At 43.1% G+C, this 15,734-nt stretch overlaps 1 protein-coding gene across 1 annotated transcript in view; it reads right to left on the bottom strand.

The window, feature by feature from the left end:
• The window catches only part of LOC121453703 (BTB/POZ domain-containing protein KCTD16), a 265,481-nt gene extending 252,844 nt beyond the window's left edge, over positions 1 to 12,637 (bottom strand). Inside the window, exons 1-2 of the mRNA XM_041660636.1 lie at positions 12,148 to 12,637; positions 10,654 to 11,799 (exon numbers count right to left, since the gene is read on the bottom strand). Coding sequence (XP_041516570.1) covers positions 10,654 to 11,485 — 832 coding nt within the window. The 5' untranslated portion in view covers positions 11,486 to 11,799; positions 12,148 to 12,637. The remainder of the gene's footprint in view (positions 1 to 10,653; positions 11,800 to 12,147) is intronic.
• Between the last annotated feature and the right edge of the window lie 3,097 nt (positions 12,638 to 15,734).

Consider the following 15,734-nt stretch of genomic DNA (forward strand, 5'->3'; position numbering starts at 1 on the left):
GGATGTTTACCTCGAGCTATAATAAAATCTGCCTTAATGACAAACAACTGATCAAGCAACAAAGTCACTTAATACATGTCATGTACCACTAGCTCTTTAGTGTGACAACCAAATGGGCTCACTGTTCATGCCAAACATTTAGGGTATATGAAGTTTGGAGAGGTTAAGTAACCTTTCAAAGTAACTATTCCCACTTCTGGTCACATCTCAAGTCCTTTCTCTAGGGGTTTAGATTCCCTTTCCCTTTCCCTTTCCCTTTCCCCTTCCCTCCCCTCCCCTCCCCTCCCCTCCCCTCCCCTTCCCTTCCCTTCCCTTCCTTTCCCTTCCCTTCTCTTCCCTTCCCTTTCTTTTTCCTCATTTGTTTGTGTTATACTAGTGAGATCTTTATCTGTGGTGTGTGTGTGTGTGTGTGTGTGAGAGAGAGAGAGAGAGAGAGAGAGAGAGAGAGAGAGAGACGATCAGTGTCCTTTATATAAAAAGGGGTTCTATTATAATTTTACCCGATGGCTTGTAAAGGCTAGAGAAGAAATAACTACGTATCTGTTGTACACAAAGCATAGCACTAGGTGCTGGGGATACAGAAGAGTGGAACAAATAAAACAGCTGTCTTGACAAAGTTTTCAGGAGAGAAAGAGAGAGAGAGAGAGAGAGAGAGAGAGAGAGCTAATCAAACAAATGATCACACCTATAAGCAGCACTATCACGGTCACAGGAATGTTATGCAGATGTTATACAGCTAGCTGCTGGGAAGACCCTAACTGCTTCAGCTGTGGTAGAAAAGAAGGCCTTTCTAAGAAAACCCCACTAAAGCCTAAAACCAAAAGAGGAGTAAGATTCCGAGCGGTGAGAGGTAGAAGAGAGTGTTTGAGGAAGAGGAGAGACAGCTACAATACCTTGGAGCATGAGGGAAACTGGCCAGATCTAAGAACTGAGGAAAGCCTAGGGTGGGGAGCAATGCAAATGGAGAAAGGCTGGTAGAGGGGAAGGGCACGGGGAGCTGGAGTAATGGGCTACATTGGTTGATTTTGTTCTTTCTTTGAGGCATGAAGAGTGTAGCTATTAGTCCACAGCAAGGTTCAGGGGTTAGCAGCTTGGCTTTTGCTCAATCATGGACAAGTCCTCTCTAATGGCTTCACCCTCCATTCTTTTTGTGAGTCTATTATATCAACCAACAAAATTTATAATGGAAATATGGGGCTACTAGCTAGTCCAATGGCTAGTCACATGGGATAGCATTTGAATTCTGATTTTGCACATACACTTTTACAAGCAATGGTTTCAACAGAAGATAGAACTAAAGAGCTGAAAAGGATGACATTGGTTCCGGGCATAGGTGTAGTCGTTATATAGCTAACATTGGTAAAATCCAGTTAAAAATGACTAGATTGTTAACAATGTCACAATTCTCCTAAGCCATACTAGGATGTGACTTTATGACTTCATCAGCCAGCTAGTAATGTAACATCAACAACTGCACTGACGATTTAAGTACTTTCTCTTCTCTAAGCATCAATTTTAGAGCTAGTCCAATATCCTGGTACCCTAAGTTCATATAAGAAGTGCCCTCCCTATCCTCCTGTATGTTTAGACTTTCCCCATTACACAAAATTGTAACTCTTTCTTTCCTAATCTAACTTCTCCATAAACTACAATCCCCAGAGAATATTCTATGTGAATATGAGATTCTTTTCATGAAACCTCCCAGTATTCAAGCAGAATATCAGAAGTATCCGAGCCAGGTCCCAGTGGTCATTGGGCACTCGTGTAGCAAGAAGGAAATGAGCAGGACACTCTGCAAACAACTGAGGTGAGTGCTAAGTCGGCCTAATGACGAGGAGCAGTCTGATGAAAGGGTGCCGAGATGTTGTGGAAAACACTTCGCTGCATTTGGTGGGGGGTGGGGGTGTGCATGCAGATGGTACAGACGAAGGAAAGTTTGAAGTGCTGTGGGTTCCAATCAACGGAGTTCATGCGGATTGTCAATCACTTCCCCAGCAGATTGTGGAGAAGGGCTGGAAAGTCATGGGCATGAAGAGTTTGTGAATCCAAATCTAGACACTTTGCATACAGATTTGACATTTTCTACCCATCTCAAACAGACTATGAAACGATACTTTATATGAAGCGGATCCTTGAAAAATGGCAATCAATAAGGTCTTTGCAAACAAACACAGTAAATATGTATTGCTTTAAACTCCAAGTGCAGGTCTACAGCTGTTGAAAGCACTACAGAATGTCAGTCCCCACCACCCTATTTCACACGAATGTCCATCCAGAAAAGCAAAATCCTTACTTGTAAGGTATGTTTTTCTTAGAAAAAATGAAATTAATGTTCCCCCAAGTCTATTACAGCCTGACAAAGCTGAACTCTACACAAATGCCTTATGTTTAAAAAAGAAAATATTTCAACTAGTTAAGTGAAAACTGAGTCCTGTTTTCAGTCACATTGCTGTATAAATGTGCAGGAACATGCCTATAGGAAAATGGCTTCAACACGTTAAGTTTTTAAGAGAGTCGCCCATGCTGTTCGCCCAGTACTCAATGTGCTTTATATGGCAGGTGGGTATTTCTCTTCTTTGGAGTGTTTTCAGAGCTCCTCAAATATTTCCCTCTGCCTCGGCAGCACCCTAGCATACATGAGCACAAATTCTATTATACTGATCCCTGGAATTCCTCTGTTCCTCCAAGGTCCCTTTAAAATAGTCGTTACTGTTCTTTGAACTTGGCTCCCCTTGTTTTGTTTAGCTGACAATCAGTGTTGACTGGGTAGTGCGCCGTTTCCCAAGACACGATATGCAGAAGTACAAAAGTCTTAGACTCGCCTTCTAGTTTCCTGAGTGCAGCTGGTTCATAACCACGCTGTATCCCATTCACTTGGAATGAGAGGTTGCTGTGCATTGGGCAGGGAAATGATTATAAGTTTCTGCCTCCGAATAGGGTTGAATAAAAATAGAAAAGAGTGAATTGTCTCACACGGAGCGGTTTCTGAATAGGTCACATGGCCGCATACGCGGATCAATTGTTCATTTCCCCATCAAGTCAGAACACAGAGCAACGTGTACTATGGAGTAAAGTGACTTCCTTTTGCTTCTGGAATAGTTTAGGTGATCCCATTGTCAGCGGTCTACTCAGTAACCATTTCTTCTGTCACCACAAAGATACTCGCCAGGCTGAGACTCATAAAAGGGGAATTTTAGTTCTGTAGATATTCTTAATTTTAAAGCCCATCACATTGTTATCCTAGACTCTGAACTCAAAAGGTTGAAATGAAGTTGAGGGAAAGGCCTCTGTGAACAGTCTCCAGCGTGGAATGTGAAGACATAACTTTGCTAGATTTTCAGAGCTTTTCCTCTATCTCTTTTTGATATATTTTCATAATCTTATTTATATATTCTCTTAATACATAGAAACTTTCATATTCATAGGATACACAGTGGCATTTAATTTGAAGTCTTTGGGGAGGTTGACTTTATAGTTATGCAATCAAAATCAATAGTCAGACTTTCTTTCTAGCAAGTACCCTTCCACATAATTTTCTTTGTACATGCTTAGGTCAATAAACTAGACAAAGAACTACCGAAAAGAAGCAGACAAGTTGCTTAGCTGAAATCCTGTGACTATTCCCTGACAGAATTAGCAGGGGACTGGATGTTCACATTCTGAACACTGGTACCCAGCATTCTCTCCTGGGCTTCATACACCAATCATCTGAGCCTCATAACCCTATTCACTACTGTCATTCCTAGCCCCACTTTCCAGGTAAGAAAACTAAGGCTCTCAAGGAAGGTAATTTCCTAATGTTAGCACCACTAACAGAGAACAGGGACTTGAACTTGAGCACTATTTTGAGGACAGACAGCACACTGTTCACCTGTGCTCCAACTGCCAGGCTCTGACCCACAGTGTTAGGCTGCCCCTGCATTAAGGAACATAATGATGGGATCCACGGAAGTAAATGGAACACTTGGGCAGAAAGAAAATAAAGAAAGCAGGTCTCACAGCACACTTTGTATTCAGTTCATTTCTATTCCTATTATGGGCATTTCATCAATTCTCCATACTTTTCTGAATCCTGATGCCCCTCTGGGCTTTTCCTTAAACGCCATCCCCACCCAGCTTTGATTTTTCTCCTGCCAGCTAATGGGAGCACAGGAGACTTTGCTGCTGGTAAGTGTTCTCATTTCCCTGGGGCTGGAATCATGAGCAGGTGCTAAGAGTGGAGCATCTTTCTGTGGCACTCCACTCTGTGTGTAAAGGAGCACTCAATGGACATTAGGAAGAGTCCTTGCTAGTCATTACGGTGTTACTCACACCGTTGCCAACCGCCAGCATTTTCTTTAAGAACTTTTCTAACAGGATTCCCAGTCAGTGGCACTTACGACCATGGTAGATCATTGCAGTCGGCACTTTTCCATTTTTTTAAAAAAAATAGATTTACAGAGTACCTACTTGAGTGTTAGTACCAGGAATTATGGTGAACGCGAGAGACATAATTTCTATTTGCACAAAGTTGAGATACAGAGAGACAGGCAGATAAGCAAGAATAACATATTGATGTTATGGTAGAAGAAACAAGCATCTGGGAGGCAAGTATAAGGCATGACTTATCCAACAGTGGACCAGGAAAGGCCTCTAAAAGTGGAACTGCTGGGTAGGACAGGTGGAGGCAAAGTTCCAAGCAGAGGGAACATCAAGTGGTATGAAAGGAAGAAGCAGATATTTTTAAAATATCCAGGAACTTAATGAGATGTACCCCAGTGATCTCGAAACACACAGGTGACATGAACAGTAGAGGTAAGTGGGGGTCATTTCAAAAGCACAGGGTCCTAATGCATAGTAAAGACTCACTTACTGCAAGAGCACATCATGCTGATGAAAATTGAAGTGGAAAAGCGGCATGGCCAGGCTAACGTTTTCAAGACCTCCCCATGTCTACAGCACAGACACTAGATTCAAAGTGGGTATCATGTGGGGAGGACAAGTCAAGTGCCTTGCAGTTGTCCAGAAAGGCAACGCTGATGACCTGGTCAGGAAGGAGTAGCATCTATGACTACAGAAAAATGGGGAAGGGTTTCCATGAGAAGGAGAAGAGAGGAAGAGGGTGTACAGTAAATTAGAGAGGTTCGCTGGGGAGAACGAAGGCTTGGGATGCAATCTGGGGTTATTATTCCTGAAGGACTGAGAGACTGAAGATACCATTTACCAAGACTGAGAAACACAGAAGAAAAGACTTGGAGACAGATGGTGAATTCAGTGGAGCATCACCACAGCTTAAAGGATCCGTGCATTCTCAAAGACAAAATTAGAGTGAGTGGAAGGCGACTTCTCCCACCCCGGAGGACTCCTACTCACAGTGAGCAGGACCCGGCTCACATCCTGGAAAGCTCACTGCAGTCCTCAGGGCACCCTGGTCCAATGATGACAACAACCATGGAATACTAGATGTCTCCTGAATGACTAGAAGGAGAGGCATGTCTCCCTTGTAATGTGTACTCTGTCAGAACAACGGACTTGGAAATGGAGAGAATAGCACCCATTGCTATCTATTCTTATAATGAATGTAAAAGCCAACAATAAAAGGGTGCCCTTACTTTGCCTCCCTAACATGTAGCTTTCTAGTCCACAAATTAAAATGCACTTGCCATAAACAGTGAAGAAGACTGAACAGAAATATTGAAACTGAACTGACCAATTTAAACACCTACATCTAACAAGTTAACAGTGCCTAGCCAGTTTGTTACCCAGAAGTTATATGCAGTGTTATTAAATTATGAAGGAGAATGAGAAAACTCCACCAACTAAACATAACAGATGTGCCTCATGCGGACACTGATTCACACAAACCAGCTAAGAAAATGTGAGGAAAAAGCAGGAAAATTTTAACACTGGCTAGACAATTGATAGTGAAGATGTTGATTTTGTGTGCAATAACCGTAGCACATATTTTTTTAAAATTTCATTGATTTATACAAATACTGAATATAGTACCTGTAGATGAATCACAAGACCAATGTTTTGGAGTTACCCCAAAGTGATGCAGAATAGACTGAAGGTAAGGTAAATGGAAGCGTAGACGATGGAGGACCGCCTCCTGCGAGCAGCTGCATCCATCAAGAGATGGTGTTTGTTAGACTGAAGCATCTCACACATGGTCTGCATCTGCATTTGTTTACACTTCAAATGGTTCTACACTAAAAATGTAACAAACCGTCCAAGAATGATGAGGTTTAAGAAAAGCTAGAGCGAGAACCAAAGAAGGAAAGCAAGCATCTGTGATTAGAGAAGCAGAGCTTGTCTATTGGTATTCAGGAAATGGCTTTCGGGGATGTGGGCTCAAAGCACCTGAGCAGTCAGCATTCCTCTCCATGTTTTGTGTTTGGACACGTTTGGAGGTGTTCCATGTTGGGGGTATTTTGGTATGCTCACAGCTCTCTTCATTTCTAATTTATCTGCTATGATCTAAATCTCATTAGGCGGTGGGTGCTACTTGCTCCTCTCTCTCCAAATATAAATGTATTTTTAACTTTTCAGGGCATTCGGAAGCAATGTTAGAGTCGTGTACTCTTCCCTTTCTTCTCACAAAATGACATTTTTTTTTCTTCCTGCTGAATTCATTTAGCAATGTCCCAGGAATGACCGGAAGTCAGGTAACAGATATTATTTGGAATAGAAGTGAAAACAGTATAAAATTTCATTACTAACATGCTTATTTAACTACTATATGCAGTCCATTTCTCAACACACAATGCTTTTTAGGAATAAGGAGAGAATGATGTCATCTTTTCTGTATTTTGCCTTCCAATATCTGCCTGGTATTGGATCTATGCTAACCTGGTATTGCCTTAGATTTAACTAAATTGTGATTTGTTTTTAATTAAAAATTAGGTAACTTGGAGTCTTAGGGTAAAATGTTGCCTGATACACAACTATGGAAAGTTTTCTCATGTTTAAGTATTTCTGAGAAAAGTAATGCCGAACCTTCAGCTCATTCTATATATAATGTCAGTACAGAAGGTTTCTTGACAACAAACCCTAGTTCTAGCATGGAGAGACAAAACTTGACACCTGAAGGAGCTTCAACCAGGAGACAAGAAAACACCTAAAGTTGCAAGGGCAGGAAAGAAAGTCATAGGAAGAAGAGACAGAGAGCGCAAGCCCTGTTTACCTCATGATTTGGGCAACATTCTGGTTCATTTGAATGTGCCAATGCTGTGTCTCCATGAGGAGTAAAACCGGAAGTTATCCCCAGTCTCTGCCATATAATCAAGGTAAAGCAGCTGCAGTCCTTTGGGGATGGATGCACTTCCATGGCCTCTTTTCTCTGTACAAGCACACCTTTTATCTGAAGCTTTGCAAGCAATACTGCAGAAATTATTACCAGTGGATACAGTCACTTCTTAGTTCACGGTCCTCATTGAATTTCAAACGGAAAATAGCTTCATGATCTACTTTTTGACAAAGTCTTTTCTTAGTCAGCAGCATATGTATGTATGAATGATGTATTCGAGATATTTGAGACTTTGGTATGACCCTTTAAATGTAAGGAAACCAAGTGAAAAGAGTAAAAGTTAGAACACACCCATGTGCAATCATTTGTGCAAAAGATGGTGAACTGATAAGTATTCGTACAATTAACAGAGCTCAGAGAATGCAGGTATTTCACACACTAGCTTAGGAACTAAACTCTCTATTTGTGGTCATGTTGCTTGACCAGAAGCAAATGTTTTCAAAACATCATACTTCCAGACATTCACCTGAAGTTACTCTTGAGGCTCAGAAAACATGTGACAGTCTCCCCACCCTGTCTTAGAGAAAGTCTTTAAAAGTCAGTGTCCCTTCCGTTCCGTGCACTTGTGATTTTATTAGATTAGGGCCTCTGGCTTCCAAATTACTGAGCTGACACTTTATTTAAAGGTGATCCAGGGAGCACAGCCACTGTTGATGGCGCTGCCTTTTATGAACTGCTTGAGGAAGAGGGAGGGGGACTTAGTTGATGGGGTAAGAAGACAGCTTTTCATTGTTTTAAATTAAGGCAGAAAATGTCATTTGTGAGTTGACTCTAACACAGATTCTTCTTTATGTCTCTGTGGTACTCTTCCTTTAGTGACTGAGTGAGACAACTTACATTTCCTCTGTCTCTGTTGAACACTTGCAGATCCCAGGTGATTTTCTATGTGAACAGAACTCTCAGGATAAACTGATGCTGACCATGAGGTCTAGGCCCACATGAAAGGTTAAAGGAGGCAGGAATGTCATCCATGTAATCTGTTGATGGATGGGATTTTACCCTTGTGAGACTTGGATGAAAAATAGGCAAACAGGGAAATGGGGGGGGGGGGCAGGCTTCACTCCCCATGGCTGTTAACCATAGAGCAATGCATTTGTTCCATATGTTCATTTGCTAATGTGATCTGGATCCAGGCGATGTGCTTTTACATAATTCCTGAGTTATTAAAATTTTGATTTCTTAGAGATAATTCCTTGCATGTAAGGGGGGGGGGTGTACACATGTGTGTGCATGCACATGTGAGCGAGTGTGTGTGTGTGAGTGTGTGTGTGTGTGTGTGTGTGTGTGTGTGTGTGTGTGTATTTACTACCACTAAGTTCAGGAAAAAAATTAGTTCCCCTGAGTAAAGCATCTTTGCACGCAGTCAGCTCCTTGCTCTAGAGCACTTCCCATGGTTTCGGCCCATTAAGCGGAGCACAACAGCTTGATGAATTAATGCTTATATAGGCACAGTTGGCAGCTTCTAATTAAATAATTATGGCTAAGCAGCTGCACGGAAGCAGTTATGCACCCTAGAAAGCCAGCTGTCAGTTTTATAGGTCCTAAGACAGAGGAAGAGTTAATACCTCGCTCTGGATGCTGGGTACAAAAGGGAAGTCTAGGATTTGCAAAATAAATGCTGTTAGTATGAAGGCCCTGTGCATGGTTGCTAGCCTATCCATAGAGACATGGAGAGCAAACTGACGCTCAACAGCTCAGCAAAGGAAGCAGCAATTATATGGTCAGGAGATTGGGGTATTTCCAGAGCATTCTAAAGAAGGCATAGTGTCAGACAGGTCAGCCCTTGATGAACAGAGAAGCACCCCCGACCTAGATGGCAAGTGCATCAATTAGGTGGGTAAATGACTGAAAGTCGGGGGTACAACCCTGCATTTGAACTATCTTCAAAGCAAATTTCACCCCAAAAGTTTGGAGAAGGCATATGTTCTACAGAATCACAGAAAGTGTCAGCTCCTTACAGAAGGTTTAAAAATCTAGAATCTTATCTCTGTATCCATTGGAACTTTGCCAGACAGAACAAAGCATTATTTGTTGATTAAGCTCTGGCCTAAATGAAGATCCAAAGACCATAATTAGGGTCCCTGGACCAAGTAATGCTTGCTACTCCATACACATCAGTAAGCTCTTGGGGACTGATTTAACTTTTCTTCCTGGGCCATCTTGTCCGTGCAATCCACACACCCTCACTTCTGAATAGATATGTGATGACCCAGTTTGGAGAAACCTCACATCCCAATGGCTTCTCTACCTACACAAACTCCAAATGGAGAAACACAAGTCTAGGCAAAGCCTGGCCCAAGAACCTCAGTCTTCCCTTTATATTTAAACAAATATAGACAACTTAATCCTGACTTCTGAAGTCACTTCAAAATCAGCAGAAGGAAATAGAATGTTAACACCGAAAACACAGTCTTTATGGAATGAACTCAACACCAAAGCCCAAATCCTGTTGAAACTCAGCAGTTAGATCAAGCATCACACCATATAGGCAAATTGACTGTTCTTCCTGCAAAGACCAATGGCTTGTATTTCACAATGCCTTTCTATAAAGCAAAGCAGTCCACACCAGAAGTCCACATTTAAGCAAAACGAAACAGCCCTACTTGAAAGGCGCCGGCAATCACATCACCTCACATATAATACTGATTTTTGTGTCATGTCAGGAATTCGATCTACCCAGTAGCTGAGGTGTTTGCATGTGACTGGCAATTCTCAGGGACCTTGTTCATTTTAGGTGGATCTTAAACAAAGTTCGGCTTAATTAAGCCTGCAATCCAACTCCAGTCTCAGTAGAAAAATGTTAAAGAACCAAACAGTGAATTTCAGACCTGGGGGAAATGGGGGCTTTTCAGCAGTCTGCACTGCCATCTAGCCAAGACCACATGACTCTGTACACTGTCCATTTACCTTCTGAAAGGCACTGATGAAAGGAAGCCTGCAGCAATCAGCTTAACAGACCCCAAGAGTTTAGCTGAAAGGACTGGCAGTAGCCCTTCATCCGCACTGACTCTGCAAAATCTCCAAACCCTGTGAACCAACGGCCAAGCTGTAGTCAGCAATCTTACAGTCACAGATCACTATCTAGAAAAAAGTCATACACGCTTGTTTACAAACTCTTCCAGCATCATTGGTCCCTTCTAATTTTTGAACTCTGACTATCCCGTGACCTCATTGGAAAAAAACAAGAAAGATTCCTCCAGGATCTGATAAAGCATAAGAACTGAATTGTAGGCTTCAGGACTCTATAGTTTTAGCATAGCTACAATCCCAAATCAGTATCCTTAGATTCTAGCAAAGCATGAGACCACATACATCTGTGATGAGAAGTCGAACACACAAAAATAAACAAAAACCTTCCTACTTACGATAGAAGACGTATTCTGTATAGCTCGACCAGATCTTGTCCTCTGTATACTGATTGACAAAAGACGCTGTCACCGAGGAGTTACAGGCCACCATGTGGAATCCACACTCTGACAACATATCAAAAGCTCTTTCCAGATGTTTGAACTTGAGATAAAATCTGGAGGTGTATCTTTCCGGGGCTCGGTCTGGGTCTCTGCTTTCATTCAGAGTTTCTCCAAAGACTTCCTTTGCCAATGAAATCCTTCCGCAAACTAAAATCCGGGGAACTCTTCGAAACTTGGCATCTGCTTGCCCCTCTCTGCCCAAGGTACAGGATCCCCTGTAACCCACAGTAATAAAACCCCACTTGCGGTCATGAGGGAGCAGCGAAGAGGGGGGGCAGATTCTTGTGTCGCTTCCTTGGGAGCCATCCTCAAAATCGCTGTGGCAGAACTCATCTGGGCTTTGCTTGACTTCCTCAGGGGCCAGGAGCTTGACCAGGTCGGGTAGCTGGAAATATTCAGCCTCTCTTTTCAACCTTCCCCTTTCTGGAAAGTGGTCAGGCAGGACGACCTGCCTGTCCCTGAGATAGTCCAGAATATAACGGAACAGGAAGCCATCTCTGTCGATGAAAAACCTTCCCTTGGAATCCTTGGCTAGATCGTTAGCGTTGTCTCTCTTTGGGGAAAACATTTTCCACAAGAGGGAATGGGGGATGCTTATTAATGTGGAATGGCGGGTGAAGTAAACCTGGCCCCCAACGTTCAGCTCTATGACTTCGGGGAAGGAGTTGGGAACCGCAGCCCCTTGATCCCGAGGATAGTAACGATTACAGTTCCCGCTCAGAGCCATTGTCCCTTTCTTCTGCAGCTTCCCGGACTTAAAGGTGCAATCCAAGCCAGTTACAGCCTTAGGCTTTGCATCCAGTTGTAAGAGAGGGAAAAGGTGCTAACTTGCTCAAAATGACCTCCTCTAGCCCCGGTTTTGTTCGTTATTCCCCCCCAACAAGGCAAATTTTAGAACAGTCCACAGGTGAAGCAATGCTGGACAGAAAGTTTAAAGGTGTCTGGTAGTGAGCTTCACAGAAGGTAATGGTCAGCTACATTCGCTCTTCCATTAGGATGGGAAGGCAGGAAGGCCAAGTGCCCAGGTACTCAGAGGTCTGTCTGAGGGAAAAGAGAGAAATTATTTCCTCAGACCCAGAATGAGTCAGAAAAGGAGAGACCTCTGGGGAGAGCAGAGGGGGAGAGAGGGAGGGAAACCGGCAGGGAGGAGAATATTTTTACATAAGCAGCCGGAAACTATTGACTTTAATCACTCCTTAACGGAGTTAGCGCTTCCCTCAGCCTGCGCCGCCTTTAAGTTTAGCCTTAAGCCACTGTCTTCAGCAGCTGCTGCTCACATCGAGCCTGTTTGTAAATCTGATGTCAAAGGCATATGCAATTTTCAACTTCCAAAGAGACCCGTTTTTTTTTTTCAGCAGGACCGAGAAAGCAGTGAGTCTCGGCGCTTACCTTAGCGAGTGCTGGAGACTCAGTTCCTGCGAAGAAATAGCCTTTTCCAGAGCAATCGGAAACCACGGCCACACTAGGTCTGGATCTCTCGTCAAATCCCAAACAGGTAGAGGACAGAGGTATCAAAGAAAAGTGCCAGAGAGATGTGCTCTCGGGAAATAAACGATTCCGCACTTACGCGCTCGTAGATGTGCGTTTGGGTATATGTATGTGTGTACGTATTCACTCCCAAATCTCTAGTTAAAAGGGATCGGGGAAAAAAAAGTTGAGCCGTGAGAAGGCTGAGTCGAAGAAGTGAAGCAAAGAAAAAAATATACAACCAAAGCTTCGGCAGGGGAAAAAAAGAAAGGAAAACCAAGATCCAAACCTTTAGAAACAGATCCTTTATACCTGGGAGAGTTACAAGAGGTACCTGGACTTAAAGGCGTTCAAAGAGCCCGGAGGCAGAAAGACAGACAGAGGCGCCTGGCCAGGGTCTCAGCCACCCCACCTGCCGGCAAGGGCAAAGGGACACCCATATCCCTGTCAGGTAGGAGCAAGAAGGAGCCGGGTCGGCTGGGAGATGCCTGCGGGGCTCGGGCTCCGGAGCAGGAAGGTCCCACGGTGCCAGGAGCAGTTCGGATGCTGTTGTGTGAGCAGTGCAGGCAAGAAACCATCCAGGGAAATGACTATTACATCATCTTAAAGGAATAGGGCTTGGAGAGAGCGGAGGCAGCTCGGAGTCACGTCCTCGGCGGTGACAGGTTGCCAGCGCTGACGGGGACGTGGCGCCCGCGGTGGGCACTAGACGGGAGATGCTGGCTGCTGGCGCAGGGCGGGGATGCAGCACTGCACCGGCCCCCGTCCAGCCTGGGGTCTGGAGTTTGCACCGGCCACCTCTGGGCTCTTTCTTCCTTGTTTCCAACTCCACCCTCCGCCCCCTCCCCCATTAATTACCCTCCACACTGGCAGTGATTTTCATCTGAAAAACCTCCGGACGTGCTCTTCAAATGCATGACTCTGCAGAAGGGCGCACGTCTCCCTCTAAATCATTTTCCTTTTAATCAGAGTAATGTTCAAGTTACAAGTGTTTTAGATTCTTTTTAAGCCTTTGATGACAGTCATATTCATTCAGATATTCTTTCCCCTTCATTTCTTCGGCCAACACACACACACACACACACACACACACACACACACACACGCAGAATTGAGGATGCTCTCTCAAAACGATTATTCCAATGTCCATAAAAAGCTAGGAGTTTAGCAGTAAGTCACCGATCTTGACTTACCTGTAAGAAACTGCTGCCTGCAACCTGTTCTGAGGCTTCCTTCTTACTGAGACTCTCTTTGGATGTGCCTGCCCATCCCAACCCATCCCAAGAGTACTCCTGTGGAAGACAAGCCTGCTAAGAGACGTTTTACCCCTGTCCCAGAGGACTCCGTTAAGTGCATCATTAGAGTTTCAAGAAGGCATTTCCAGGGCAACCTAATACACTAACGAAGTGCTTCCAGTTGAGCCTGCCAGTCAATAATGGCCCAGCCAACCGCTTACAGTAAGTCCGTCATTTCCCCTTAAAATGCCAAAGTCCTGGACTCACATCCCTGGTAAGAAAGCACTTTTTCATCAATGAATAATACAGGTGAGGCACAATCCATCCCAAACAACCTCTAGTTTAAAAGCTGAATATCAAAATATGGAAGTGAACATATGAGTTGAACACAGTTGAGGAGACTCCTGCGTTCACCGACAACTTCTGCACCATTAATTAGCTTGAAAATCATCTTTCAACAGCAGACTAAATTGTGATTGTGTGTGTATGTGTGTGCACGTGCACGCGTGCTTAACAAACCTTTCTTTCAATAACCACTTGGTTCCTGAACACACTCAGAATATTAGCTCACTCCCAACCCCTTATTATATATGATTTTTGCTGCTTTAACTAATGCATTAACCTGCTCTCTCTGGCCTCCATTGCCTAGCTTTTAAAGCTGGATCTTTTAAGGAAAGGTTTATTATGTGATGCGCTTCTATCGCCATCTAGTGTCCAGAATTATCAGTGCAAGTCGATATCAGGAAATTTAGCTGAGTTAAAAATGTTATCTATTTTTAAGTTTTCATAGGAAACTAAATTTACTTTGTATTCATTATTCACCCTAATGAGGAAATAAACATTTAGTTTCCACCATTTCACGGGAAAAACTGGATCTGAGGCTTCGCCTAATTAAGTATTGCTTTGGGTGAATAAGAAAGGGAATGCTTGGCTTCTGTTGCTGCTGCTGATGTTGAGACAGGTTTGTTTTGACCCCTGATACTTTTCCTCTACCAGGAGCTGAGGTTAAAGGCACCACCACACCTAACCAGTGTGTGTGTGTGTGTGTGTGTGTGTGTGTGTGTGTGTTTGCATGCACACTTATGGCGGTGGGAATGGCCTGTCATGTGGACAGCAAAATCTCTGCCCCTGAGATCCATCTTCATTCTGAGCCTGGGTTTTAATGTTTAAAAGTGTAACAGCACATTATGACCATTGCTTCAGAGCTCAGGTCCTAAAATATTCTCGTCATTATGTATTCTAGACGAGGGGTATGGAGGAGAGCTGATAAGAAAACAAGAATTTCAAGATTATTATACATTATAATGACAAGTCATTTTTAAAGAGTTTCTAATATTAACTTAAATCGCAAAGCTAAAAGAGTCTACAATTACAAAGAAAAATGTTCTCCACTCAAATAAGAGAGTATTGGCCTGGTGTGGTTTAATTAAGCATGCCTTTAATCTCAGGACCTGGGAGGCAGAGTTAGATATATCTCTTGTGAATTAAAGGCCAGCCTGGTCTACATAATGAGTTGCAGGACAGCCAGAACTACACAGCGAGTTACTGTCTCAAAAAAAAAAAAAAAGGTTGGGGTAGGGGTAGGATCTGTCATTGATACATTGGTTAGGTTATTTTCAGACCAGTCATTCATTTGAAGATAACTATTATTAATTAATTGTACCTACTGATGGTTTTAAAGCTGTTTCTATTGTGCACATTGCACTTTGCTCTTCTCTGCCTTCTCAATCGTCCTCGTAGCCTTTCATCTTCCTCCCTTCTCCACGTCTGTTGGGGTCTCTATTGCTTCATTACAATCTTTCTACCTTCAGATCATCTTTAGAAACGGGACCTTGGGGGAGGGTTGAAGGAGAGGGGAGAGGCAGGGAGGGAGGCAGAGAAAATGAAGAGCTCAATAAAAAAAAAATTAAAAATTTAAAAAATGTTTTTAAATTTTATTCTGGGTTCCACATATGACAGAAAATGTGATAGACTTAGTGATTTCTAAGTTTGCCTTACTTCACTTAACATGATGGCATCTAGTTCCATACATTTTCTAGGAAATAACAAGTTATTCATTTTTATGGCTACATAAAACTCCAGTGTGACTGGTCATTGGTAGCTGCTTTGCTAGCTCTCTTTGGTAATATTTACATTATAATCTACCTTGAACCTCAAGAAATCAAAATCATCTGGGCCTCTGTTGCATTGGAAATGGCCAGGAGTTTGGTTTGAAACAGGCCTGGAGCATATTTATGTTGACTCCAGATATGTGGTACTTCCTTCTCCCTCTGT

This window comes from Microtus oregoni, unplaced genomic scaffold (assembly GCF_018167655.1).
Source record: "Microtus oregoni isolate MIOR12 unplaced genomic scaffold, Mior012 000011F_ref0000422, whole genome shotgun sequence".
Taxonomy (NCBI): domain Eukaryota; kingdom Metazoa; phylum Chordata; class Mammalia; order Rodentia; family Cricetidae; genus Microtus; species Microtus oregoni.